The 25877-nt window shown below is 40.0% G+C and overlaps 2 protein-coding genes and 2 long non-coding RNA genes across 5 annotated transcripts; 3 read left to right on the plus strand and 1 right to left on the minus strand.

Moving 5' to 3' along the window:
- Positions 1-6982: 6982 nt before the first annotated feature.
- LOC116408338 lies at positions 6983-10605 on the minus strand. Its single transcript, XR_004220883.1, has 3 exons — positions 10530-10605; positions 10381-10440; positions 6983-7055 (listed from the first exon to the last, which is right to left on the minus strand). It is a non-coding gene; the product is annotated as an uncharacterized LOC116408338 (long non-coding RNA).
- Positions 10606-14153: 3548 nt separating this feature from the next.
- On the plus strand, positions 14154-21954 carry LOC116407913. The gene is made up of 2 exons (XR_004220602.1): positions 14154-14278; positions 21404-21954. It is a non-coding gene; the product is annotated as an uncharacterized LOC116407913 (long non-coding RNA).
- LOC116407911 lies at positions 14550-20813 on the plus strand. Of its 2 annotated transcripts, XM_031893989.1 has the most exons (3): positions 14552-14669; positions 16984-19199; positions 19578-20813. In XM_031893989.1, exons 2-3 carry the CDS (start codon positions 18698-18700, stop codon positions 19907-19909), a joined length of 834 nt encoding a protein of 277 aa, XP_031749849.1. In that variant the 5' UTR covers positions 14552-14669; positions 16984-18697; the 3' UTR covers positions 19910-20813. The 2 variants fall into 2 exon arrangements, with proteins under 2 accessions (XP_031749847.1, XP_031749849.1); XM_031893987.1 differs by having other exon boundaries at positions 14550-14669; positions 16984-20813.
- LOC116407912 lies at positions 14663-16650 on the plus strand. The gene is made up of 2 exons (XM_031893990.1): positions 14663-15630; positions 16009-16650. Exons 1-2 carry the CDS (start codon positions 15129-15131, stop codon positions 16638-16640), a joined length of 1134 nt encoding a protein of 377 aa, XP_031749850.1. The 5' UTR covers positions 14663-15128; the 3' UTR covers positions 16641-16650.
- Positions 21955-25877: the final 3923 nt, after the last annotated feature.

The raw sequence follows: 25877 nt of genomic DNA on the forward strand, positions 1-25877 counted from the left end.
CTAACAAGTCATGCACTCTCAGGCCTGAACATCTGTCTACGTCCGTCTAAGCTGGTTTAATTAAGTATATAAAATAAAGAAGAATTATATCTTACCAATAATAGAATTTTCCATAGTTGTTGTGACAATTGTACTTGCATCTGAAAAAAAAGAGAAAAAAAAGAGTTGACATTTTGCGCTCTTATTGGTTGCTTAATAGCATATAGTTAGTTCTTGTGGGGATACACAGTAACCAGATACACAGGTGATTTTAGTGGTCTTTCATGCATTCTTAATAAAGATGTAAGGTGTTTTAATTTCATGGCTTATGATGATTTATGCAAAATGTAATTAATAATGTAATTTATAAATATATAGATTGCAAAGGTTATTGAGAATAACAAATGGTTTAAGCACATTATTTATAAAAATCTTACCTACGATATTGAATTGTTTTGTTTGAAATAAGGAAATTATAAAGAAAATTGTAAGAAAATGCAATTAATAAAAATACAATTCCTAAATATTTAGATTGCAAACGAGTGCGGGTTATTGAGAATAACAAATGGTTTAAGATGCCTTCAGGTCATGTGACAAAGAACTAGTGAACAGCTGTGATGTCACATGGGGAAAAACAAGGAAGTACAGCAGAAGATAGGGAAGAAACAAAAAAACATTGCCATTAATTGACTCATTCTTCAATGATGTCATATTGTCATTGAATTGTTTAGCTGTGATTGTATTTAAAAAACAAAACAGTATATATTTGTCTCAGGTAAGTGTACCCCATGGGATTGCTCAAGTGAAAAAACATAAAATGCTGGGAAAATTGTTAGGCAGTTGGCAACTTCATTCGTGGTTTCTCCACTTTAACATGAATAGCCTCTACCTCAAAGCCTCTACCGCAAAGGCTATTCTTTATTCTTTATTTATATTAGATTGGTCTTCTGTGGTTGTGTCTAAGTGGTCCAATCACGGTGAAGCCTGTTATTTTGTTGCCCTGGAAACTTTTCTTCATTTATCTTTGCAGACTCTCTTCACACTGATAACTGATTCTCAAAGCCCAATAAAGGTTTCTGTTGCATGTTTGTATTGAGCATGCTTCAGATCCAGGATTTGGTTTGGGATTCAACATTTTTCAGCAGGAACTGGCTGAATTTAATTCATATGCAAATATACGCAGTGTCCACATTGGCTTAAAATATGTCTACTTCTCTTTTGTTTATATTTAGTGGATACATCTAGCCTTTACTTTCTTGTTGTTTCTTCACTTCATTCTGTACAAACCCAGTCTTGCCTTCCTCAGCTTCCTTTGGTCCAACTTTTCTACTTTAAAAAAATAAAAAAGGGATAAGTATAGAGTTGAAATTTTATGTATGTCAGAAGATTAAATAAAATAGACAAATCAACAAAGAAAGAAAAAAGTAATACTTACGTCTTGGCTCTGCACCATTTTATCAGAAATACTGTGAGTATGGCGCTAACTACACCAAGTATGACACATGCAATAAAGACAGTTTGCATGATTGGATGGCCCAGCATCCTCTTAAACTTATCAAAGAAACCATCTGTAAATAAATAAGATTGCATGAAATAAGTGACCAACATATTATTATTTCAGTATTAGAGAGAAGGGATTAATTCTGCACCCAATATGTGGTGAATTTTGACTTTTGTGTTGAAATTGGAAATATTTCAGTTTATTTGTGCCAATAACATGAGAGACAAATGAAAGTTCTCTTGGTTTCCATGTCCTATTTAATTGCCCTGTGCCCCAATGCTTTTATATGTCTGTGGAATTATTCAGTGATCTCTAATATCTAAGATGCTTTTTAACAGTCAACATTTTGCTCAGTTCCATAGAGTGAATGGAGTTAGCAAGCAGGAGTTATAGGTTAACAATACTATTAATGCTACTGTACTATATATACAACTTAACAGGGAGGATAATAATATAGTTATAAAGAAATCTTACCTGCAGGATGGACTTCTGTTATATTAACATGAGCAATAGCAGCACTTCTACTATCATGTGCATTGGAGAAAAAAAAGAACAAATGTTAATCTATTTATATAATTAATCTGGCTGAAAAAGTAAATTCACTATGCAGAATTAATTCATTCTCACTATATAAAAGGCAAGTGTACAAATTACCTTTAATAAAACCCAGTTTGTATATCTTATCTTATCTAGTTTTCAATAGACGTTTATTGATTGGGTAATTACACCTATTTATAGATGTTTACCCTCTTTTAATTTAGTCCTCACACAATGCCCACCATCCATAGGCCCCTATTTTACCATGGATCTGAATACCCATTATGTGGCACATCACCATAATTACTTAGTAATATAAATGTCTAATTTAAACTGGTAACTAGAGGGCACAATCTATGGGCCTGATAGTAGCCAGTATGTCAATGAACAGGGCAGCAATATGAATCTCACCTGCATTGTCCTCTTTCTCATTATCATCATCAAAAATAAACTGAGCGTTCCTACGAATTGCTTCTTCATCTAAATTTGGGAAGAAAAATCACAAATAAATACAAATCAATCAGCCAATATGTATTTGATATACAGAACAAATAGAAATACATTAATATAATATAGAATATATTAATCCTTTCCCGTGACCTCAGTATTACTATCATAATTATCATGGGTTGCTGTATGAGCAATTTTAGCTTTTAGTGGGTTTTTTTCAATTCCTGAATTAAAACCATATAGTTTGTCTGGTTATCCAAACTCTTATAATGGCACTATATGTGTATTGACTTAATCTAAAAATACTAAATGAGCAAAATGTAGGTAATTCTCAGAAACCAAAATAGTCATTAGGAACATTTAAGCAAATATAGTATAGTATAACATAGTACAGGTATGGGATCCCTTATCTGGAAACTGTAAAGTTCAGAATTACGGGAAGGCCATCTCTTATTGACTCTGTTTTAATCAAATAATTGAAATTTTTTTACAATGATTCCCCTTTTCTCTGTAATAATAAAACAGTACCTGTACTTGATCCCAACTGATTTATTGTCAATATTTATTGGAGGCAAAACAATCCGATTGGGTTTATTTAGGGGCCCATTCATTAAAGTACAACAGGTTCAATGACAAAAAAGTCGTATTTTTTCTAAAGCTTAGAACTTTTGTGTAATTTCCACTATATTTTCTTTAAATTACGCAACTTTTTCATGCTTTGTGACAATTTGTGCGACAAAATCATATTAGTAGCAACGATTATGAAAGTTTTGGAATTCATTCAAGCTTTGGTATTGTGACTTTCCTTGGGCCAGGTTGGAGCTGCAGAGTGCCATTGAGCCCTATGGGAGACTTTCCTTGGGCCGGGTTGGAGCTGCAGAGTGCCATTGAGCCCTATGGGAGACTTTCCTTGGGCCGGGTTGGAGCTGCAGAGTGCCATTGAGCCCTATGGGAGACTTTCCTTGGGCCGGGTTGGAGCTGCAGAGTGCCATTGAGCCCTATGGGAGACTTTCCTTAGGCCGGGTTGGAGCTGCAGAGTGCCATTGAGCCCTATGGGAGGCTTTCCTTGGGCCAGGTTGGAGCTGCAGAGTGCCATTGAGCCCTATGGGAGACTTTCCTTGGGCCGGGTTGGAGCTGCAGAGTGCCATTGAGCCCTATGGGAGGCTTTCCTTGGGGCAGGTTGGAGCTGCAGAGTGCCATTGAGCCCTATGGGAGGCTTTCCTTGGGCCAGGTTGGAGCTGCAGAGTGTCATTGAGCCCTATGGGAGACTTTCCTTGGGCCGGGTTGGAGCTGCAGAGTGCCATTGAGCCCTATGGGAGACTTTCCTTGGGCCGGGTTGGAGCTGCAGAGTGCCATTGAGCCCTATGGGAGGCTTTCCTTGGGCCAGGTTGGAGCTGCAGAGTGCCATTGAGCCCTATGGGAGACTTTCCTTGGGCCGGGTTGGAGCTGCAGAGTGCCATTGAGCCCTATGGGAGGCTTTCCTTGGGCTGGTTTGGAGCTGCAGAGTGCCATTGAGCCCTATGGGAGACTTTCCTTGGGCCGGGTTGGAGCTGCAGTGTGCCATTGAGCCCTATGGGAGGCTTTCCTTGGGCCAGGTTGGAGCTGCAGAGTGCCATTGAGCCCTATGGGAGACTTTCCTTGGGCCAGGTTGGAGCTGCAGAGTGCCATTGAGCTCTATGGGAGACTTTCCTTGGGCCGGGTTGGAGCTGCAGAGTACCATTGAGCCCTATGGGAGACTTTCCTTGGGCCAGGTTGGAGCTGCAGAGTACCATTGAGTCCTATGGGAGGCTTCAAAAATCATGCACTGGCGTTTCAAAGCCAGAAAGGGTTTTACGCCGTTTACGATCATTTGGCTACAAAAATTTCATAACTTTCGAATCTTAAGTGCGAAATTTTCATACGTCTACGAAAATACTTTTTGTAACATTTTCAATCACCAGAAATTATTGTATTTACTCAGAATTTTTCAAATCGTGCTTTTCAAATCGGGGTTTAATGAATGGGCCCCTTAATGTTTACATTATTTTTAGTAGACTCAATGTATGGAGATTTAAATACAGAGAAAGACCCCTGATCTGTAAAACCCCAGCAAGCTAAAAATCTTTTATTCTTACCTAAAATGTCCTCCTCTGTAATAGAATAACCAGTAGTAGTTGTGGTAGGAACAGCAGTCACTGCATTGGGGAAAAAAAATCTTCAATCACAAATTCCCCACATTTGGCATTTTAACTGCTAAATATATGTATTTATTAAAATCATGGGTTAAAGAATCTTAAACTCAACAATGGTGCATGTTATACATTTGCGCCTTCTGAGTAATGATTGGTATAGTAATTAATCTAATGAGCTTTTATGGAACAGTCAGGAACATTTGCCAATCCAAATAAAAATGAAAATACAGTATAACTGTTAGATTCCATTTTTTTCTTCTTCAGTATGAATTAGATCTCACACCTGCCTCTATCTACATCATGAATAGTACTGTACATGCACAGTCAATTGGAAAATACTTGGCAAGAGCTATAGGGGGGCTGTATGCTTGGTAACTGGAAAATAAAACAGGAATTGATAAACCTAGTCATAAATATCATAAAATTCTCACCTTTTTCATCCAAATAAACATCATCGATATAATCATCATCCTCTTCAATCTCAGGAGTTGTTACGCTGAGTGTTTCTGCATTGGGAAAAGCAGAATCACATTACACATACATTAAGCACATATCAATAATCATATATAAATAAGTCCTGGTCAGTGCGTTGCTTTTTAAACGTTATATATACACACACACTGTGGTTCCTGGTAACGATTTTTTGTACCCTTTTAGTCAGTTGAAAAAGTTATAGGATAGAACTTTTCATGTGAAAGGTGATACAGGTGTGGGATCACTTATCCGGAAACCCATTATCAAAAAGTTCCTAATTACGGAAAGGCCATCTACCATAGACTTAATTTTAATCAAATAATGCACATTTGTAAAAATGATTCCCTTTTCTCTGTAATAATAAAACAGTACCTGTGAAGCCTGTTATTTTGTTGCCCTGGAAACTTTTTTTTATTTATCTTTGCAGACTCTCTTCACACTGATAACTGATTCTCAAAGCCCAATAAAGGCTTCAGTTGCATGTTTGTATTGGGGATGCTTCAGATCCAGGATTTGGTTTGGGATTCAACCTTTTTCAGCAGGAAATAATTCATATGCAAATATACGCAGTGTCCACATTGGCTTGAAATATGTCTACTTCTCTTTTGTTTGTATTTTGTGGATACATCTAGCCTTTACTTTCTTGTTGTTTCTTCACTTCATTCTGTACAAACCCAGTCTTGCCTTCCTCAGCTTCCTTTGGTCCAACTTTTCTACTTTAAAAAAATAAAAAAGGGATAAGTATAGAGTTGAAATTTTATGTATGTCAGAAGATTAAATAAAATAAACAAATCAACAAAGAAAGAAAAAAGTAATACTTACGTCTTGGCTCTGCACCATTTTATCAGAAATACTGTGAGTATGGCGCTAACTACACCAAGTATGACACATGCAATAAAGACAGTTTGCATGATTGGATGGTCCAGCATCCTCTTAAACTTATCAAAGAAACCATCTGTAAATAAATAAGATTGCATGAAATAAGTGACCAACATATTATTATTTCAGTATTAGAGAGAAGGGATTAATTCTGCGCCCAATATGTGGTGAATTTTGACTTTTGTGTTGAAATTAGAAATAGAAATATTTGAGTTTATTTGTGCCAATAACATGAGTGACAAATGAAGGTTCACTTGGTTTCCATGTCCTATTTAATTGCCCTGTGCCCCGATGATTTTATATGTCTGTGGAATTATTCAGCGATCTCTAATATCTAAGATGCTTTTTAACAGTCAACATTTTGCTCAGTTCCATAGAGTGAATGGAGTTAGCAAGCAGGAGTTATAGGTTAACAATACTATTAATGCTACTGTACTTTATAACTATATTACTATCGTCCCTGTTCAGTTGTATATATAAACAACTAAACAGGGAGGATAATAATATAGTTATAAAGAAATCTTACCTGCAGGATGGACTTCTGTTATATTAACATGAGCAATAGCAGCACTTCTACTATCATCTGCATTGGAGAAAAAAAAGAACAAATGTTAATCTATTTATATAATTAATCTGGCTGAAAAAGTAAATTCACTATGCAGAATTAATTCATTCTCACTATATAAAAGGCAAGTGTACAAATTATCTTTAATAAAACCCAGTTTGCATATCTTATCTAGTTTTCACTAGACGTTTATTGATTGGGTAATTACACCTATTTATAGATGGTTACCCTCTTTTAATTCAGTCCTCACACAATGCCCACCATCCATAGGCCCCTATTTTACCATGGATCTGAATACCCATTATGTGGCACATCACCATAATTACTTAGTAATATAAATGTCTAATTTAAACTGGTAAATAGAGGGCACAATCTATGGGCCTGATAGTAGCCAGTATGTCAATGAACAGGGCAGCAATATGAATCTCACCTGCATTGTCCTCTTTCTCATTATCATCATCAAAAATAAACTGAGCGTTCCTACGAATTGCTTCTTCATCTAAATTTGGGAAGAAAAATCACAAATAAATACAAATCAATCAGCCAATATGTATTTGATATACAGAACAAATAGAAATACATTAATATAATATAGAATATATTAATCCTTTCCCGTGACCTCAGTATTGCTATCATAATTATCATGGGTTGCTGTATGAGCAATTTTAGCTTTTAGTGGGTTTTTTTCAATTCCTGAATTAAAACCATATAGTTTGTCTGGTTATCCAAACTCTTATAATGGCACTTTTATATTATTTAGATTTGGGAAATTGAAATTATGAGAACCTGAATATGAAAATTCTTTACAGAAATTTTCATTTGTAATATCTAATTTACTAGAAATAAGCACAGGGTGCCTAGACCACCTTTTAGAAATGTCATATGTGTATTGACTTAATCTAAAAATACTAAATGAGTAAAATGTAGGTAATTCTCAGAAACCAAAATAGTCATTAGGAACATCTATGTAAATATAGTATGGTATAATATAGTACAGGTATGGGATCCCTTATCTGGAAACAGTAAAGTTCAGAATTACGGGAAGGCCATCTCCTATTGACTCTATTTTAATCAAATAATTGAAATTTTTTGCAATGATTACCCTTTTCTCTGTAATAATTAAACAGTACCTGTACTTGATCCCAATTAACATATAATTAATCCTTATTGGGGCAGAACAGTCCTATTGGGTTTATTTAGGGGCCCATTCATTAAAGTACAACAGGTTCAATTACAAAAAAATCGTATTTTTTCTAAAGCTTAGAACTTTTGTGTAATTTCCACTATATTTTCTTTAAATTACGCAACTTTTTCATGCTTTGTGACAATTTGTGCGACAAAATCGTATTAGTAGCAACGATTTTTAAAGTTTCAGAATTCATTCAAGCTTCGGTATTGTGACTTTCCTTGAGTCAGGTTGGAGCTGCAGAGTGCCATTGAGCCCTATGGGAGACTTTCCTTGGGCCAGGTTGGAGCTGCAGAGTGCCATTGAGCCCTATGGGAGACTTTCCTTGGGCTGGGATGGAGCTGCAGAGTGCCATTGAGCCCTATGGGAGACTTTCCTTGGGCCGGGTTGGAGCTGCAGAGTGACATTGAGCCCTATGGGAGGCTTTCCTTGGGCCAGGTTGGAGCTGCAGAGTGCCATTGAGCCCTATGGGAGGCTTTCCTTGGGCCAGTTGGAACTGCAGTGTGCCATTGAGCCCTATGGGAGGCTTTCCTTGGGCCAGGTTGGAGCTGCAGAGTGCCATTGAGCCCTATGGGAGACTTTCCTTGGGCTGGGATGGAGCTGCAGAGTGCCATTGAGCCCTATGGGAGACTTTCCTTGGGCCGGGTTGGAGCTGCAGAGTGACATTGAGCCCTATGGGAGGCTTTCCTTGGGCTAGGTTGGAGCTGCAGAGTGCCATTGAGCCCTATGGGAGGCTTTCCTTGGGCCAGTTGGAACTGCAGTGTGCCATTGAGCCCTATGGGAGGCTTTCCTTGGGCCAGGTTGGAGCTGCAGAGTGCCATTGAGCCCTATGGGAGACTTTCCTTTGGCCGGGTTGGAGCTGCAGAGTGCCATTGAGCCCTATGGGAGACTTTCCTTGGGCCGGGTTGGAGCTGCAGAGTTCCATTGAGCCCTATGAGAGAGTTTCCTTGGGCCGGGTTGGAGCTGCAGAGTGCCATTGAGCCCTATGGGAGACTTTCCTTGGGCCAGGTTGGAGCTGCAGAGTGCCATTGAGCCCTATGGGAGACTTTCCTTGGGCCAGGTTGGAGCTGCAGAGTGCCATTGAGCCCTATGGGAGGCTTTCCTTGGGCCAGGTTGGAGCTGCAGAGTGCCATTGAGCCCTATGGGAGACTTTCCTTAGGCCAGGTTGGAGCTGCAGAGTGCCATTGAGCCCTATGAGAGAGTTTCCTTGGGCCAGGTTGGAGCTGCAGAGTGCCATTGAGCCCTATGAGAGAGTTTCCTTGGGCAGGGTTGGAGCTGCAGATTGCCATTGAGCCCTATGGGAGACTTTCCTTGGGCCGGGTTGGAGCTGCAGAGTGCCATTGAGCCCTATGAGAGAGTTTCCTTGGGCAGGGTTGGAGCTGCAGAGTGCCATTGAGCCCTATGAGAGAGTTTCCTTGGGCCAGGTTGGAGCTGCAGAGTGCCATTGAGCCCTATGAGAGAGTTTCCTTGGGCCAGGTTGGAGCTGCATAGTGCCATTGAGCCCTATGAGAGAGTTTCCTTGGGCCGGGTTTGAGCTGCAGAGTGCCATTGAGCCCTATGGGAGGCTTTCCTTGGGCCAGGTTGGAGCTGCAGAGTGCCATTGAGCCCTATGGGAGGCTTTCCTTGGGCCAGGTTGGAGCTGCAGAGTGCCATTGAGCCCTATGGGAGACTTTCCTTGGGCCGGGTTGGAGCTGCAGAGTGCCATTGAGCCCTATGGGAGACTTTCCTTGGGCCAGGTTTGAGCTGCAGAGTGCCATTGAGCCCTATGGGAGACTTTCCTATGGCCAGGTTGGAGCTGCAGAGTGCCATTGAGCCCTATGGGAGACTTTCCTTGGGCCAGGTTTGAGCTGCAGAGTGCCATTGAGCCCTATGGGAGGCTTTCCTTGGGCCAGGTTTGAGCTGCAGAGTGCCATTGAGCCCTATGGGAGACTTTCCTTGGGCCGGGTTGGAGCTGCAGAGTGCCATTGAGCCCTATGGGAGACTTTCCTTGGGCCAGGTTGGAGCTGCAGAGTGCCATTGAGCCCTATGGGAGGCTTTCCTTGGGCCAGGTTTGAGCTGCAGAGTGCCATTGAGCCCTATGGGAGACTTTCCTTGGGCCGGGTTGGAGCTGCAGAGTGCCATTGAGCCCTATGGGAGACTTTCCTTGGGCCGGGTTGGAGCTGCAGAGTGCCATTGAGCCCTATGGGAGGCTTTCCTTGGGCCAGGTTGGAGCTGCAGAGTGCCATTGAGCCCTATGGGAGGCTTTCCTTGGGACAGGTTGGAGCAGCAGAGTGCCATTGAGCCCTATCTGAGGCTTCCAAAATCATGCACTGGCGTTTTAAAGCCAGAAAGGGTTTTGCGCCATTTACGATCATTCGGCTGCAAAAATTTCATAACTTTCGGATCTTAAGTACGAAATTTTCATACATGTACGAAAAGACTTTTCGTAACATTTTCAATCACCAGAAATTATCGTATTCAGTCTGAATTTTTCCAATCGTACTTTTAAAATCATGGTTTAATGAATGGGCCCCTTAATGTTTACATTATTTTTAGTAGACTCAATGTATGGAGATTTAAATACATAGAAAGACCCCTGATCCGCAAAACCCCAGCAAGCTAAAAATCTTTGAAAAAAAAAAAAATCTTTTATTCTTACCTGAAATGTCCTCCTCTGTAATAGAATAACCAGTAGTAGTTGTGGTAGGAACAGCAGTCACTGCATTGGGGAAAAAAAATAAAAAAAATCTTCAATAACAAATTCCCCACATTTGGCATTTTAACTGCTAAATATCATAAAATTCTCACCTTTTTCATCCAAATAAAGATCATCGATATAATCATCATCCTCTTCAATCTCAGGAGTTGTTACGCTGAGTGTTTCTGCATTGGGAAAAGCAGAATCACATTATACATACATATACAGAACAGCCCTATTGGGTTTATTTATTGTTTAAATTATTTTTTTAGTAGACTTAAGGCAGGAGATCTGAATTACGGAAAGATCATTTATCCGGAAAACCCCAGGTCCCAAGCATTCTGGATAATGGGTCCCATACCTGTACCTTTATTATATAACTAGGATGATAATCACAGCAAGTTTCCAGAACTTAATAATTACCATTAAGGTTTGAAGAAGGAACTAAAATGTTCTGAAAGTTTGCTGTGATTATCATCCTAGTTAGCCAGTAATGGTATCACCTTAATACCGCTTTAGTTATGCTTCATATCAAAAGTTCTACCCTATAACTATACACACACATATATTATACACTCTCAGGCCTGATCATCTGTCTACGTCCGTCTAAGCTGGTTTAATTAAGTATATAAAATAAAGAAGAATTATATCTTACCAGTAATAGAATTTTACATAGTTGTTGTGACAATTGTACTTGCATCTGGAAAAAAAGAAACAAACAGTTGACATTTTGCGCTCTTATTGGTTGCTTAATAGCATATAGTTAGTTCTTGTGGGGATACACAGTAACCAGATACACAGGTGATTTTAGTGGTCTTTCATGCATTCTTAATGAAGCTGTAAGGTTTTTTAATTTCATGGCTTATGATGATTTATGCAAAATGTAATTAATAAAAACACAATTTATAAATATATAGATTGCAAAGGTTATTGAGAATAACAAATGGTTTAAGCACATTATTTATAAAAATCTTACCTACGATATTGAATTGTTTTGTTTGAAATAAGGAAATTATTAAGAAAATTGTTAGAAAAATGTTAGCTTTATCCATCTTCTCCTGGCATGGGAAAAATGGAAATGGCCTAACAAGTCAGTTGTCTCCTCCTAACCTTCTCTGTACATTGTAATGTCATCAGGCCAAGTGACAAAGAACTAGTGAACAGCTAGATGTCACTATGGGGAAAAACAAGGAAGTACAGCAGAAGATAGGGGAGAGAGAAACAGAAAAAATATTGCCATTAATTGACTCATTATGTTGGGTTGAAAACCCCACAGACGGTGAATTACGGAAAGATCATTTATCCAGAAAACCCCAGGTCCCGAGCATTCAGGAGCATTATTACTGTGAGAATGGCAGCAGGCTGAAATTCCCCAGTAAAAATCAATAGTTAAAATCTGATTGGCTGTTGGTTGGTCACTGGGGGACTGCAGTTCAAAAATAGGAAAAGTAGGTTTGGCCACTAACAGCCAATCAGATTTCATCCATTGAATTTTATTGATTTAAATTTAAAATGCTGCCATTCTCACACTATTTATGCCAGGGTGCCCACTGTTTGTCACTGGGTGACTTCAACTCAAGGTTAGAAAAAGTGGGCACACCCTCCAACCACCAATCACAATTCACCTATTGACTTTTATTGGTTTAAATTTAAACTGCTGCCATTCTTTAACTATTAATCCTACGGTCCCTAAACTTTGCAGAGTTAGTCACTGGGTAAATGCAGTTCCAGGTTAGAAAAAGGGGGTGGAGCCACCAACCGCCAATCAGATATCACTCCTTGACTTTCAGTGGGGAAATTTAAGTTGCTGCCATTCAGACACTATTAAAACCAGGGTCCCCAAACTTTGCACAGTGGTTTTCACTGTATAACTGTGGTCCAAGGTTAGTGAAAGTGGGCTGTTTTTGAACCCATCATGAAGTTTGTTCTCAAACTTCCCTTTCAGTGATCTTTTATTGTCATTGAATTGTTTAGCTGGCAATAGTAACATAGTAAGTTGGGTTGAAAAAAGACATTCGTCCATCATGTTCAACCATAATGCCTATATATAACCTGCCTAACTACTAGTTAATCCAGAGGAAGGCAAAAAACCCAATCTGAAGCCTCTCTAATTTGCCGCAGAGGGGAAAAAATTCCTTCCTGACTCCAAGATGGCAATCGGACCAGTCCCTGGATCAACTTGTACTGAGAGCTATCTCCCATACCCCTGTATTCCCTCACTTGTACTGAGAGCTATCCCCCCTACCCCTGTATTCCCTCACTTGTACTGAGAGCTATCTCCCATAACCCTGTATTCCCTCACTTGTACTAAGAGCTATCTCCCCTACCCCTGTATTACTTCACTTGTACTGAGAGCTATCTCCCATACCCCTGTATTCCCTCACTTGTACTGAGAGTTATCTCCCATACCCCTGTATTCCCTCACTTGTACTGAGAGCTATCTCCCCTACCCCTGTATTCCCTCACTTGTACTGAGAGCTATCCCCCCTACCCCTGTATTCCCTCACTTGTACTAAGAGCTATCTCCCCTACCCCTGTATTCCCTCACTTGTACTGAGAGCTATCTCCCATACCCCTGTATTCCCTCACTTGTACTGAGAGCTATCCCCCCTACCCCTATATTCCCTCACTTGTACTGAGAGCTATCTCCCCTACCCCTGTATTCCCTCACTTGTACTGAGAGCTATCTCCCCTACCCCTGTATTCCCTCACTTGTACTGAGAGCTATTTCCCATAACCCTGTATTCCCTCACTTGTACTGAGAGCTATCCCCCATAACCCTGTATTCCCTCACTTGTACTGAGAGCTATCTCCCATACCCCTGTATTCCCTCACTTGTACTGAGAGCTATCTCCCATAACCCTGTATTCCCTCACTTGTACTGAGAGCTATCCCCCATAACCCTGTATTCCCTCACTTGTACTGAGAGCTATCTCCCATACCCCTGTATTCCCTCACTTGTACTGAGAGCTATCCCCCATACCCCTGTATTCCCTCACTTGTACTGAGAGCTATCCCCCCTACCCCTGTATTCCCTCACTTGTACTGAGAGCTATCTCCCATACCCCTGTATTCCCTCACTTGTACTAAGAGCTATCTCCCCTAGCCCTGTATTCCCTCACTTGTACTGAGAGCTATCCCCCCTACCCCTGTATTCCCTCACTTGTACTGAGAGTTATCTCCCCTACCCCTGTATTCCCTCACTTGTACTGAGAGCTATCTCCCATACCCCTGTATTCCCTCACTTGTACTGAGAGCTATTTCCCATACCCCTGTATTCCCTCACTTGTACTGAGAGCTATCTCCCATAACCCTGTATTCCCTCACTTGTACTGAGAGCTATCTCCCATAACCCTGTATTCCCTCACTTGCTAAGAATCCATCCAGCCCCTTCTTAAAGTTATATAATGTATCAGCCAGTACAACTGATTTGGGGAGGGAATCCCACAACTTCACAGCTCTCACAGTAAAAAATCCTTTCCGAATATTTACATGGAACCTCTTCTAAATGGAGTGGGTGCCCCCGTGTCCGTTGGAAGGACCTACTGGTAAATAAAACATTAGAAAGGTTATTATATGATCACCTTATATATTTATACATAGTTATCATGTCACCTCTTAAGCGCCTCTTCTCCAGTGTAAACAGACCCAACTTGGCCAGTCTTTCTTCATAACTGAGACTTTCCATACCCTTTACCAGTGTAAGATTCTGGTAAAATATAGATATATATTGTGGGCTCCTATATTTTATTAAATCAATAATGAAACCTTTTCTTCTAGTAGAGGAAACAGCCTAATTAGCTTAGCATCTGGTTGTCTGGTCCAAACAATAGGAGTTTCCTAATTTGGGGAAACAAAGGTACTGCTCTGGGAAAGGTTTGGTCACACCTAAACTCTTAACATTATCAAAGGGTGAAGGACACTGGAGCCAGCACTGAATGGATCCCTGGTGATATGCATAATCAGTTAGCCAGGAAAGAGACGTTGCGGAGACGCAAACATGACAACATGAAATATCCAAAATGGAGGACGGGTAACTTCCTGTAACTGACTAGTATGTGCTAGCATCATTCAAATGGACCAATCAGGAGAGACTTCTAGAAAGTTCTAGACTCCACCCCTCTCTCCTGTATATAGGTTGGTTTAAGTGGGGCATAGGTAGACTTAGGGCCAGGAGAGGAGTGACCACCTTACCAAATCAGAGGGAATGCTGACATCACGGACCAGGCACTTATCAAACCTAAGGAGAGGTATACTTAGGCTGTATAATCTTCTAGAGTAGAGGTTTCATAGAATGTGTTTATATGGTGTGGTGTGGGATATTATTATTTAGGTGGTTGGGACCCTGTGTTTCATTTGAGTGTGTTTAGTTAAGTTAGTATTGCGTATATTTGTAGTGTATTGTTTTTTATTACCCTTTTGTGTTTATTGTAGCATATTGTTTTATCCATTTCATCTACTTTCTGATTTATGCTTATGTAAATATTTGTTTCCAATCAATATAAAACCATTTTTCACATTTATTGTTCAGTGATCTCTTTGCCACACTATACTGTAGAACTTTAGTTATATTAATAATCTTACATAATTGGCTTAGCCAGGCACGAGGCAGATATTAGAGTGGCATTGAAATCACTGACATTGGAAATATATATTTGCTGAACATAAATTTAGTAGGAAAAATGGAAGGAATTAACAAATAGATTGCAATGGTTAAAAATACTGAGGATCTGTTAAAGTGTATGCTGGGTGCAGATGATCCCTGGTACCAGGTCAAAAGTTTTGTAACCACAGCAATTAAAGAAAAAGTCCTATCAAACGAGAAGGGTAGGAGAGATTTGTTATTTTCTGCATGTTGGATTGCAGAGAACTATAAAACTCTCAAAGATCAGAATAAGATGTTGGGGGAAAAGCTAGAAGATCTGAAAGGTCATTATAATGCCCTTAAAATTACAGCAAGCACTGCCTCAGCCATGTGTGTTAATTACCATAAAACTGTAAATGAAAATTCTGCTTTAAAGGTGGAAAATGAGGAACTTTTAGGACGGTTAAGAGATGCAGAGGGAGCTATACGTTGTCTTGGTGCATTGCTTAACCAACCACAAGTTGATCATTCTCACTGTAAAAGTGAAATTGAGCACTTAAAAGCACAACTAAGGAGAAAGGATGCAGTTGTTGCAGCTTTTAATGTTCCGGGAAATCCAATCACAGGTAACTGGGAATCTATAGCACACAGTTTATGTGGCATTAATGACAATTCATGTATGGCTGCACCAATGGCACCAATTGCAGTGCATATAAAGACTGGGACAGATGGTGAGGAAATAAGCAGAACAAGGGTAGAAACTTCATTGTCCAATAGTGATATAACTGTTCTAAGTAGGGAGCTTGGACCTGTTAGGATAGATGATGACCCTGTGGATCTTATGCTCCGTATTCAGAATTTCCAGAAGGTGCACCATGATCTCAAAGATAGTGATGTATTTAATGTCATTTCTAGCAGTTTAGATCATGGCATAAAAGCCAGTATCCCTAGTTCTGTTTATAGGACATGTAATTCATTGTCAAGTCTAATGGATGCTGTTTTAGATATTTTAGGTTGGGATATAAACGCTGCTCACTCAGCTTTTGTCACCTGCAAGCAAAGGAGAGAGGAGCCGGTACAAGCATTTTCTGAACGCCTCTATACATTATACAGCTGCACTGTACAGAAACCAGCAAAGGCAGACCTGGAGGATAACGTGTTCAAATCTGCACTGCTTACACAGTCCCTTCCAGAAATCTATCAACTAGTTGGGTTAACTGTAGGTCCAGCCAACTCTTACCTGGAAGTAATAGATTGTTTAAAAAGAGCAGAATCTGTGGTGAAAGAATGCCAAAGGGATTTCAAAAGCAACATTCCAGTTGTTAAAGTGTCACAACCCATAAGGAAAATGAACACAGGAAGGCTCACTTTTTCACCCAATCAATCCAAAAAGAGATGTTATGCATGTGGTAATCTGGGACATATAGCCATGAACTGTACAGCAACAACAAACTGTTCAAATGCAAATGTTCAGTCCTCACCGCCCATTTCACAAATAACCATGCTACTCCAGGATATGCAGAAAGACATTGAGGTCTTGAAGAGAAACAGATTAAAAGCAAATGCTATATTCCCTCCAGACCCAGCACTGCATATTAACACACAGAGTGATGTAGACAGTAATCAAGAAAGCTAAAAACAAAAAATTATGTGAAAATGATCATGGTAACTTACCCCTAGCTTTGATAAATGGTGAAAGGAGTACTGTATTGTGTATGTAAACTTTTTTGAACAAATATTTGTGTGTATGAGGCTTCATAGTCAAATATCTATACTATATGTACAGTGTATGCTTGCTATGTTACTTTAAAAATGTTGTCAAGGTGGGGACAGCATGATTCTGAAAAATGGAATGTGTAGGAATGTGCTTAGGAGAAGTGCATAAACATAGCATTTTAATATTTATCATGTGTATAATAAGTGTAAAGATGACATCCTGTTTTTTTTGTGTATAAACATGTCCCTTTTATTGTATTCAGATGGTTGGAGTTGCAGGTAAAGTGGAAGTTATGAGATAAGGGTGAAAGATGTACCACTCTAATTGACCTACAGTGCATTGTACCCTTTGAGTACATTATACATAATTTCCTCAAGCCACTGATAATTCTTTTTTCGTCACTCTAAAGAACCGACTCCAAGTGTTCAGCGACAGTTACATAATAAATGGCAAGTACATAAAGTATGGCTCCTAAAGACTGAAGTGTGTGTAGCTGATATGCAAAGGATTTCCACAGACCACACTGGATGGCAAAAGGAGAAGTTTCTGCATTCCTTCATCACCAAAGTACCTGTTCTATAGGTGTCCAATGTGAAAGACACCCAGAGACTGTATGGATCAGAACTGCTTGTCTTAAGAGTTTGTGAAGAACAGAACCGTGGATAGATGCAGAGACTATGCTTTAACCACATTAAGATGCAGTGGAAGAAGATATGTTTTAGCAACATCTGCAAGTTTTTACAGCAAGCCTGGTTATGGTTGATATGAATGAAAGTGGTTGAAAGGAACATATGTATAACTCTAAATTTACTGCTGCATTAAACGCAGTCACTAGTGGTCATCACATCACCTCTGTCCCAGTGGTCCACCGCACTTTCAATTCTCAGTTAACAAAATATGGAAAATATTCTATTGAGAGGGATCATGTTGCTTAGGCATCACTCACCCTCTAGGTGGGGACTGTAAGATTCTGGTAAAATATAGATATCTATTGTGGGCTCCTATATTTTATTAAATCAATAATGAAACCTTTTCTTCTAGTAGAGGAAACAGCCTAATTAGCTTAGCATCTGGTTGTCTGGTCCAAACAATAGGAGTTTCCTAATTTGGGGAAACAAAGGTACTGCTCTGGGAAAGGTTCGGTCACACCTAAACTCTAATTAACATTATCAAAGGATGAGGGACACTGGAGCCAGCACTGAATGGATCCCTGGTGATATGCATAATCAGTTAGCCAGGAAAGAGACGTTGCGGAGACGCAAACATGACAACATGAAATATCCAAAATGGAGGATGGGTAACTTCCTGTAACTGACTGGTATGTGCTAGCATCATTCAAATGGACCAATCAGGAGAGACTTCTAGAAAGTTCTAGAATCCACCCCTCTCTCCTGTATATAGGTTGGTTTAAGTGGGGCATAGGTAGACTTAGGGCCAGGAGAGGAGTGACCACCTTACCAAATCAGAGGGAATGCTGACATCAAGGACCAGGCACTTATCAAACCTAAAGAGAGGTATACTTAGGCTGTATAATCTTCTAGAGTAGAGGTTTCATAGAGTGTGTTTATATGGTGTGGTGTGGGATATTATTATTATTTAGGTGGTTGGGTCCCTGTGTTTCATTTAAGTGTGTTTAGTTAAGTTAGTATTGCGTATATTTGTAGTGTATTGTTTTTTATTACCCTTTTGTGTTTATTGTAGCATATTGTTTTATCCATTTCATCTACTTTCTGATTTATGCTTATGTAAATATTTGTTTCCAATAAATATAAAACCATTTTTCACATTTATTGTTCAGTGATCTCTTTGCCACACTATACTGTAGAACTTTAGTTATATTAATAATCTTACATAATTGGCTTAGCCAGCCACGAGGCAGATATTAGAGTGGCATTGAAATCACTGACATTGGAAATATATATTTGCTGAACATAAATTTAGTAGGAAAAATGGAAGGAATTAACAAATAGATTGCAATGATTAAAAATACTGAGGATCTGTTAAAGTGTATGCTGGGTGCAGATGATCCCTGGTACCAGGTCAAAAGTTTTGTAACCACAGCAATTAAAGAAAAAGTCCTATCAAACGAGAAGGGTAGGAGAGATTTGTTATTTTCTGCATGTTGGATTGCAGAGAACTATAAAACTCTCAAAGATCAGAATAAGATGTTGGGGGAAAAGCTAGAAGATCTGAAAGGTCATTATAATGCCCTTAAAATTACAGCAAGCACTGCCTCAGCCATGTGTGTTAATTACCATAAAACTGTAAATGAAAATTCTGCTTTAAAGGTGGAAAATGAGGAACTTTTAGGACGGTTAAGAGATGCAGAGGGAGCTATACGTTGTCTTGGTGCATTGCTTAACCAACCACAAGTTGATCATTCTCACTGTAAAAGTGAAATTGAGCACTTAAAAGCACAACTAAGGAGAAAGGATGCAGTTGTTGCAGCTTTTAATGTTCCGGGAAATCCAATCACAGGTAACTGGGAATCTATAGCACACAGTTTATGTGGCATTAATGACAATTCATGTATGGCTGCACCAATGGCACCAATTGCAGTGCATATAAAGACTGGGACAGATGGTGAGGAAATAAGCAGAACAAGGGTAGAAACTTCATTGTCCAATAGTGATATAACTGTTCTAAGAAGGGAGCTTGGACCTGTTAGGATAGATGATGACCCTGTGGATCTTATGATCCGTATCCAGAATTTCCAGAAGGTGCAGCATGATCTCAAAGATAGTGATGTATTTAATGTCATTTCTAGCAGTTTAGATCATGGCATAAAAGCCAGTATCCCTAGTTCTGTTTATAGGACATGTAATTCATTGTCAAGTCTAATGGATGCTGTTTTAGATATTTTAGGTTGGGATATAAACGCTGCTCACTCAGCTTTTGTCACCTGCAAGCAAAGGAGAGAGGAGCCGGTACAAGCATTTTCTGAACGCCTCTATACATTATACAGCTGCACTGTACAGAAACCAGCAAAGGCAGACCTGAAGGATAACGTGTTCAAATCTGCACTGCTTACACAGTCCCTTCCAGAAATCTATCAACTAGTTGGGTTAACTGTAGGTCCAGCCAACTCTTACCTGGAAGTAATAGATTGTTTAAAAAGAGCAGAATCTGTGGTGAAAGAATGCCAAAGGGATTTCAAAAGCAACATTCCAGTTGTTAAAGTGTCATAACCCATAAGGAAAATGAACACAGGAAGGCCCACTTTTTCACCCAATCAATCCAAAAAGAGATGTTATGCATGTGGTAATCTGGGACATATAGCCATGAACTGTACAGCAACAACAAACTGTTCAAATGCAAATGTTCAGTCCTCACCGCCCATTTCACAAATAACCATGCTACTCCAGGATATGCAGAAAGACATTGAGGTCTTGAAGAGAAACAGATTAAAAGCAAATGCTATATTCCCTCCAGACCCAGCACTGCATATTAACACACAGAGTGATGTAGACAGTAATCAAGAAAGCTAAAAACAAAAAATTATGTGAAAATGATCATGGTAACTTACCCCTAGCTTTGATAAATGGTGAAAGGAGTACTGTATTGTGTATGTAAACTTTTTTGAACAAATATTTGTGTGTATGAGGCTTCATAGTCAAATATCTATACTATATGTACAGTGTATGCTTGCTATGTTACTTTAAAAATGTTGTCAAGGTGGGGACAGCATGATTCTGAAAAATGGAATGTGTAGGAATGTGCTTAGGAGAAGTGCATAAACATAGCATTTTAATATTTATCATGTGTATAATAAGTGTAAAGATGACATCCTGTTTTTTTTGTGTATAAACATGTCCCTTTTATTGTATTCAGATGGTTGGAGTTGCAGGTAAAGTGGAAGTTATGAGATAAGGGTGAAAGATGTACCACTCTAATTGACCTACAGTGCATTGTACCCTTTGAGTACATTATACATAATTTCCTCAAGCCACTGATAATTCTTTTTTCGTCACTCTAAAGAACCGACTCCAAGTGTTCAGCGACAGTTACATAATAAATGGCAAGTACATAAAGTATGGCTCCTAAAGACTGAAGTGTGTGTAGCTGATATGCAAAGGATTTCCACAGACCACACTGGATGGCAAAAGGAGAAGTTTCTGCATTCCTTCATCACCAAAGTACCTGTTCTATAGGTGTCCAATGTGAAAGACACCCAGAGACTGTATGGATCAGAACTGCTTGTCTTAAGAGTTTGTGAAGAACAGAACCGTGGATAGATGCAGAGACTATGCTTTAACCACATTAAGATGCAGTGGAAGAAGATATGTTTTAGCAACATCTGCAAGTTTTTACAGCAAGCCTGGATTATGGTTGATATGAATGAAAGTGGTTGAAAGGAACATATGTATAACTCTAAATTTACTGCTGCATTAAACGCAGTCACTAGTGGTCATCACATCACCTCTGTCCCAGTGGTCCACCGCACTTTCAATTCTCAGTTAACAAAATATGGAAAATATTCTATTGAGAGGGATCATGTTGCTTAGGCATCACTCACCCTCTAGGTGGGGACTGTAAGATTCTGGTAAAATATAGATATCTATTGTGGGCTCCTATATTTTATTAAATCAATAATGAAACCTTTTCTTCTAGTAGAGGAAACAGCCTAATTAGCTTAGCATCTGGTTGTCTGGTCCAAACAATAGGAGTTTGGGGAAACAAAGGTACTGCTCTGGGAAAGGTTCGGTCACACCTAAACTCTAATTAACATTATCAAAGGATGAGGGACACTGGAGCCAGCACTGAATGGATCCCTGGTGATATGCATAATCAGTTAGCCAGGAAAGAGACGTTGCGGAGACGCAAACATGACAACATGAAATATCCAAAATGGAGGACGGGTAACTTCCTGTAACTGACTGGTATGTGCTAGCATCATTCAAATGGACCAATCAGGAGAGACTTCTAGAAAGTTCTAGACTCCACCCCTCTCTCCTGTATATAGGTTGGTTTAAGTGGGGCATAGGTAGACTCAGGGCCAGGAGAGGAGTGACCACCTTACCAAATCAGAGGGAATGCTGACATCATGGACCAGGCACTTATCAAACCTAAGGAGAGGTATACTTAGGCTGTATAATCTTCTAGAGTAGAGGTTTCATAGAGTGTGTTTATATGGTGTGGTGTGGGATATTATTATTTAGGTGGTTGGGTCCCTGTGTTTCATTTGAATGTGTTTAGTTAAGTTAGTATTGCGTATATTTGTAGTGTATTGTTTTTTATTACCCTTTTGTGTTTATTGTAGCATATTGTTTTATCCATTTCATCTACTTTCTGATTTATGCTTATATTTCTTTCCAATCAATATAAAACCATTTTTCACATTTATTATTCAGTGATCTCTTTGCCACACTATATTGTAGAACTTTAGTTATATTAATAATCTTGCACCAGCTTAGTTGCCCTTCTCTGGACCGTCTCTAACTCAATAATGTCCTGTTTGAGCACTGGAGACCAAAACTGAACAGCATATTCTAGATGGGGCCTTACCAGCGCTCTGTAAAGGGGAAGAATAACCCCCTCCTCCCGTGAATCTATACCCCTTTTAATACAGCTCAAAACCTTGTTTGCCCTTGCAGCTGCTGCCTGGCATTGCTTGCTACAGCCAAGTTTATTATCTACAAGGACTCCAAGGTCCTTCTCCATTATGGATTTGCCTAGTGCAGTCCCATTAAGGGTATACGGGGCTTGCATAGTTTTACATCCCAGGTGCATGACCTTACATTTATCCACATTAAATCTCATCTGCCACTTAGCTGCCCAGATTGCCAGTTGGTCAAGATCCTGCTGCAAGGATGTCACATCCTGGATAGAATTGACTGGTCTGATACATTACTCATAATACCCTCCCCCAAGTAATTTATGAACAAATTAAACAAAAGTGGACCCAGTACAGAACCCTGAGGGACCCCACTGAGAACCTTATTTCAAGTAGAGAATGTACCATTAACAACCACCCTCTGTACCCGATCCTGTAGCCAGTTTTCTATCCATGTGCAAACGACTTCACTAAGACCAATAGACCTTAGCTTAGAAAGCAGTCGTTTGTGGGGAACGGTATCAAATGCTTTGGCAAAATCCAAATAGATTATATCTACTGCATCCCCACTGTCCAGCTTCTTACTTACCTCATCATAAAAAGCAATTAAATTGGTCTGACATGACCTGTCCTTCATAAAGCCATGCTGATTACTGCTCATAATGTTGTATGTGATCCTTTAACAAGCCTTCAAATAACTTGCCCACCACGGATGTCAGACTTACAGGCCTATAATTGCCAGGCTGAGATCTTACTCCCTTTTTAAATATGGGAATGACATTCGCCTTCTTCCAATCCCTAGGTACCATACCTGATGAGAACGAGTCTGAGAATATCAGAAACAAGGGCCACTGCAATTCTGCCCCTAGCTCTCTCAGTACCTGAGGGTGTATTCCATCTGGCCCAGGTGCCTTGTTTACATTTATCGTGTGTAACCCTTTAAGCACCATATCCTGTGCCAACCACTGTGAAGTTGGAGCTGAGGCAACAGTGCAGCTATTGGGTGGGACTTGGCCCACTGGCTCCTCTACTGTATACACAGAAGAAAAGAACTGGTTAAGCACATCTGCCTTTTCTGTATCCGCTGTAACCATATTGTTACTATAACTCAATGGGGCCAAATAACAAAATGATTAAAATAAAATCATAATTATCACCCTTTCCATGTTAATCCAAATTGAAAGTTCCTTATATTCCTAATGTCTCAAGGCAAATATTGCCATTAATTGACTCATTATGTTGGGTTGAAAACCCCAACATACTGTTCTTCCACTTTAGCTTCTTCTTCCGCTTCTTCTTCTTAGCGCCCCCCATTTTCTATACGCTACTCCTCCTACAGTTTTAGGGGTACAACACCCAAACTCTCCACACATCTTCGCCCTATAGTGGAGCAGGTTGCTTGTGCTTTTCTAAGCGATCCCGCCCCCCGTCTTTTTGTGGCGCCGCTCCGAACCCCCCAATTTTCCCATTGACTTTGACAGGGAAGATTTTAATGGGGAAATTTAAACTGCTGCCAAACTTACAGCTTTGAGGCTCCACTCCCCAAACTTGAATCACATAGTCATGGGCTCAGCCTGAATGAAAATAGGATGATTATTGGATGCCCAAAAGTGGGTGGAGCTGTGAACCGCCAATCAGATTTTACCTATTGATTTGGCGGAAATTCAAACTGCTGCCATTCTCACAGTAATAACGTCGGGGTCCCCAAACTTTTTACACTTGGTCACTAGGGGACTGCAGTTTACGTTTTGAAAAGTGGGTGGAGCCACCAACAGCCAATCAAATTTCACCTATTGATTTTTATTGGTTTGATGCCAGATTTTCCAAACTTTGCAGTCAGTCACTGGGTGACTACGCATTCAGGTTTTTTTTTTAAAAAACAAACCCCACAAAGTGGGAGGGGCCAACAGCAGCCAATCATATTGTACCCATTGACTTTTATGGGGAATTGAAACTGCTGCCAATCTTACAGCTTTGAGGCTACACTCCCCAAACTTGAATCACACCGTCATGGGCTCAGCCTGAATGAAAATATGATGATTGTTGGATGCCCAAAAGTGGGCGGAGATGTGAACAGCCAATCAGATTTTACCTATTGACTTGGCAGAAATCCAACCTGCTGCCATTCTCACAGTAATAATGCCGGGGCCCCAAACTTTGCAGAGTTAGGCACCAGGTAACTGTGGTTCAAGGTAAGAAAAAGTGGGCGGAGCCACCAACAGCCAATCAGAGTTTACCTATTGACTTCAAATCCAACCTGCTGCCATTCTCACAGAATTAACACCAGGGTCCCCAAATTTTTCACAGTTGGTCACTAGGGGACTGCAATTTTAGTTTGTAAAAGTGGGCGGAGCCACCAACAACCAATCAGATTTCACCTATTGATTTTTATTGGTTTGTTGCCAGGGTTCCCAAACTTTGCATAGTCAGACACTGGGTGACTAAGCATTTAAGATTTTTTTTGTAAGTGGGTGGAGCCACCAACAGCCAATCAGATTTTACCTATTGACTCTAAATGGGGAAATTCAACCTGCTGCCATTCTGACAGTATTAACACCAGGGTGCCCAAACTTTTCACAGTTGGTCACTAGGAGACTACAGTTTTAGTTTTGAAAAAGTGGGCGGGGCCAGCAACAGCCAATCAGATTTCACCTATTTTATTGGTTTGATGCCAGAGTTCGCAAACTGCTTGACTTTGTACTCAAGGTTAGAAAAAGTGGGCGGGGCCACCAAAAGCCAATCACATTTCTTTCATTGTTTTCAGTGGGAAAATTTTAACTGCTGCCATTCTCACATGTTTAATGTCAGGGTCCCCAAACTTTGCACAGTTTGTCACTAGGTGACTATGTTCCAAGTTTAGAAAAGTGGGTGGGGCCAACAACAACCAATTAGATTTCACCTATTGATTTTTATTGGTTTGATGCCATATTTTCCAAACTTTGCACAGTCAGTCACTGGGTGACTACGCATTCAAGGTAAGAAAAAGTGGGCGGAGCCACCAACAGCCAATCAGAGTTTACCTATTGACTTTTAATGGGGAAATCCAACCTGCTGCCATTCTCACAGTACTAACACCGGGGTCCCCAAACTTTTCACAGTTGGTCACTAGGGGACTGCAATTTTAGTTTTGAAAAGTGGACGGAGCCACTAACAGCCAATCAAATTTCACCTGGTGATTTTTATTGGTTTGATGCCAGAGTTTCCAAACTTTGCACAGTCAGTCACTGGGTGACTACACATTCAAGGTAGGAAAAAGTGGGCGGAGCCACCAACAGCCAAACAGAGTTTACCTATTGACTTCAATGGGGAAATTCAATCTGCTGCCATTCTCACAGTATTAACACCAGGGTCCTCAAACTTTTCACAGTTGGTCACTAGGGGACTGCAATTTTAGTTTGTAAAAGTGGGCGGAGCCACCAACAACCAATCAGATTTCACCTATTGATTTTTATTGGTTTGTTGCCAGGGTTCCCAAACTTTGCATAGTCAGACACTGGGTGACTACGCATTTAAGGTTTTTTGTATTTTTGTAGGTGGGTGGAGCCACCAACAGCCAATCAGATTTTACCTATTGACTCTAAATGGGGAAATTCAACCTGCTG

This window comes from Xenopus tropicalis, chromosome 1 (assembly GCF_000004195.4).
Source record: "Xenopus tropicalis strain Nigerian chromosome 1, UCB_Xtro_10.0, whole genome shotgun sequence".
NCBI classification, from domain to species: Eukaryota; Metazoa; Chordata; class Amphibia; order Anura; family Pipidae; genus Xenopus; species Xenopus tropicalis.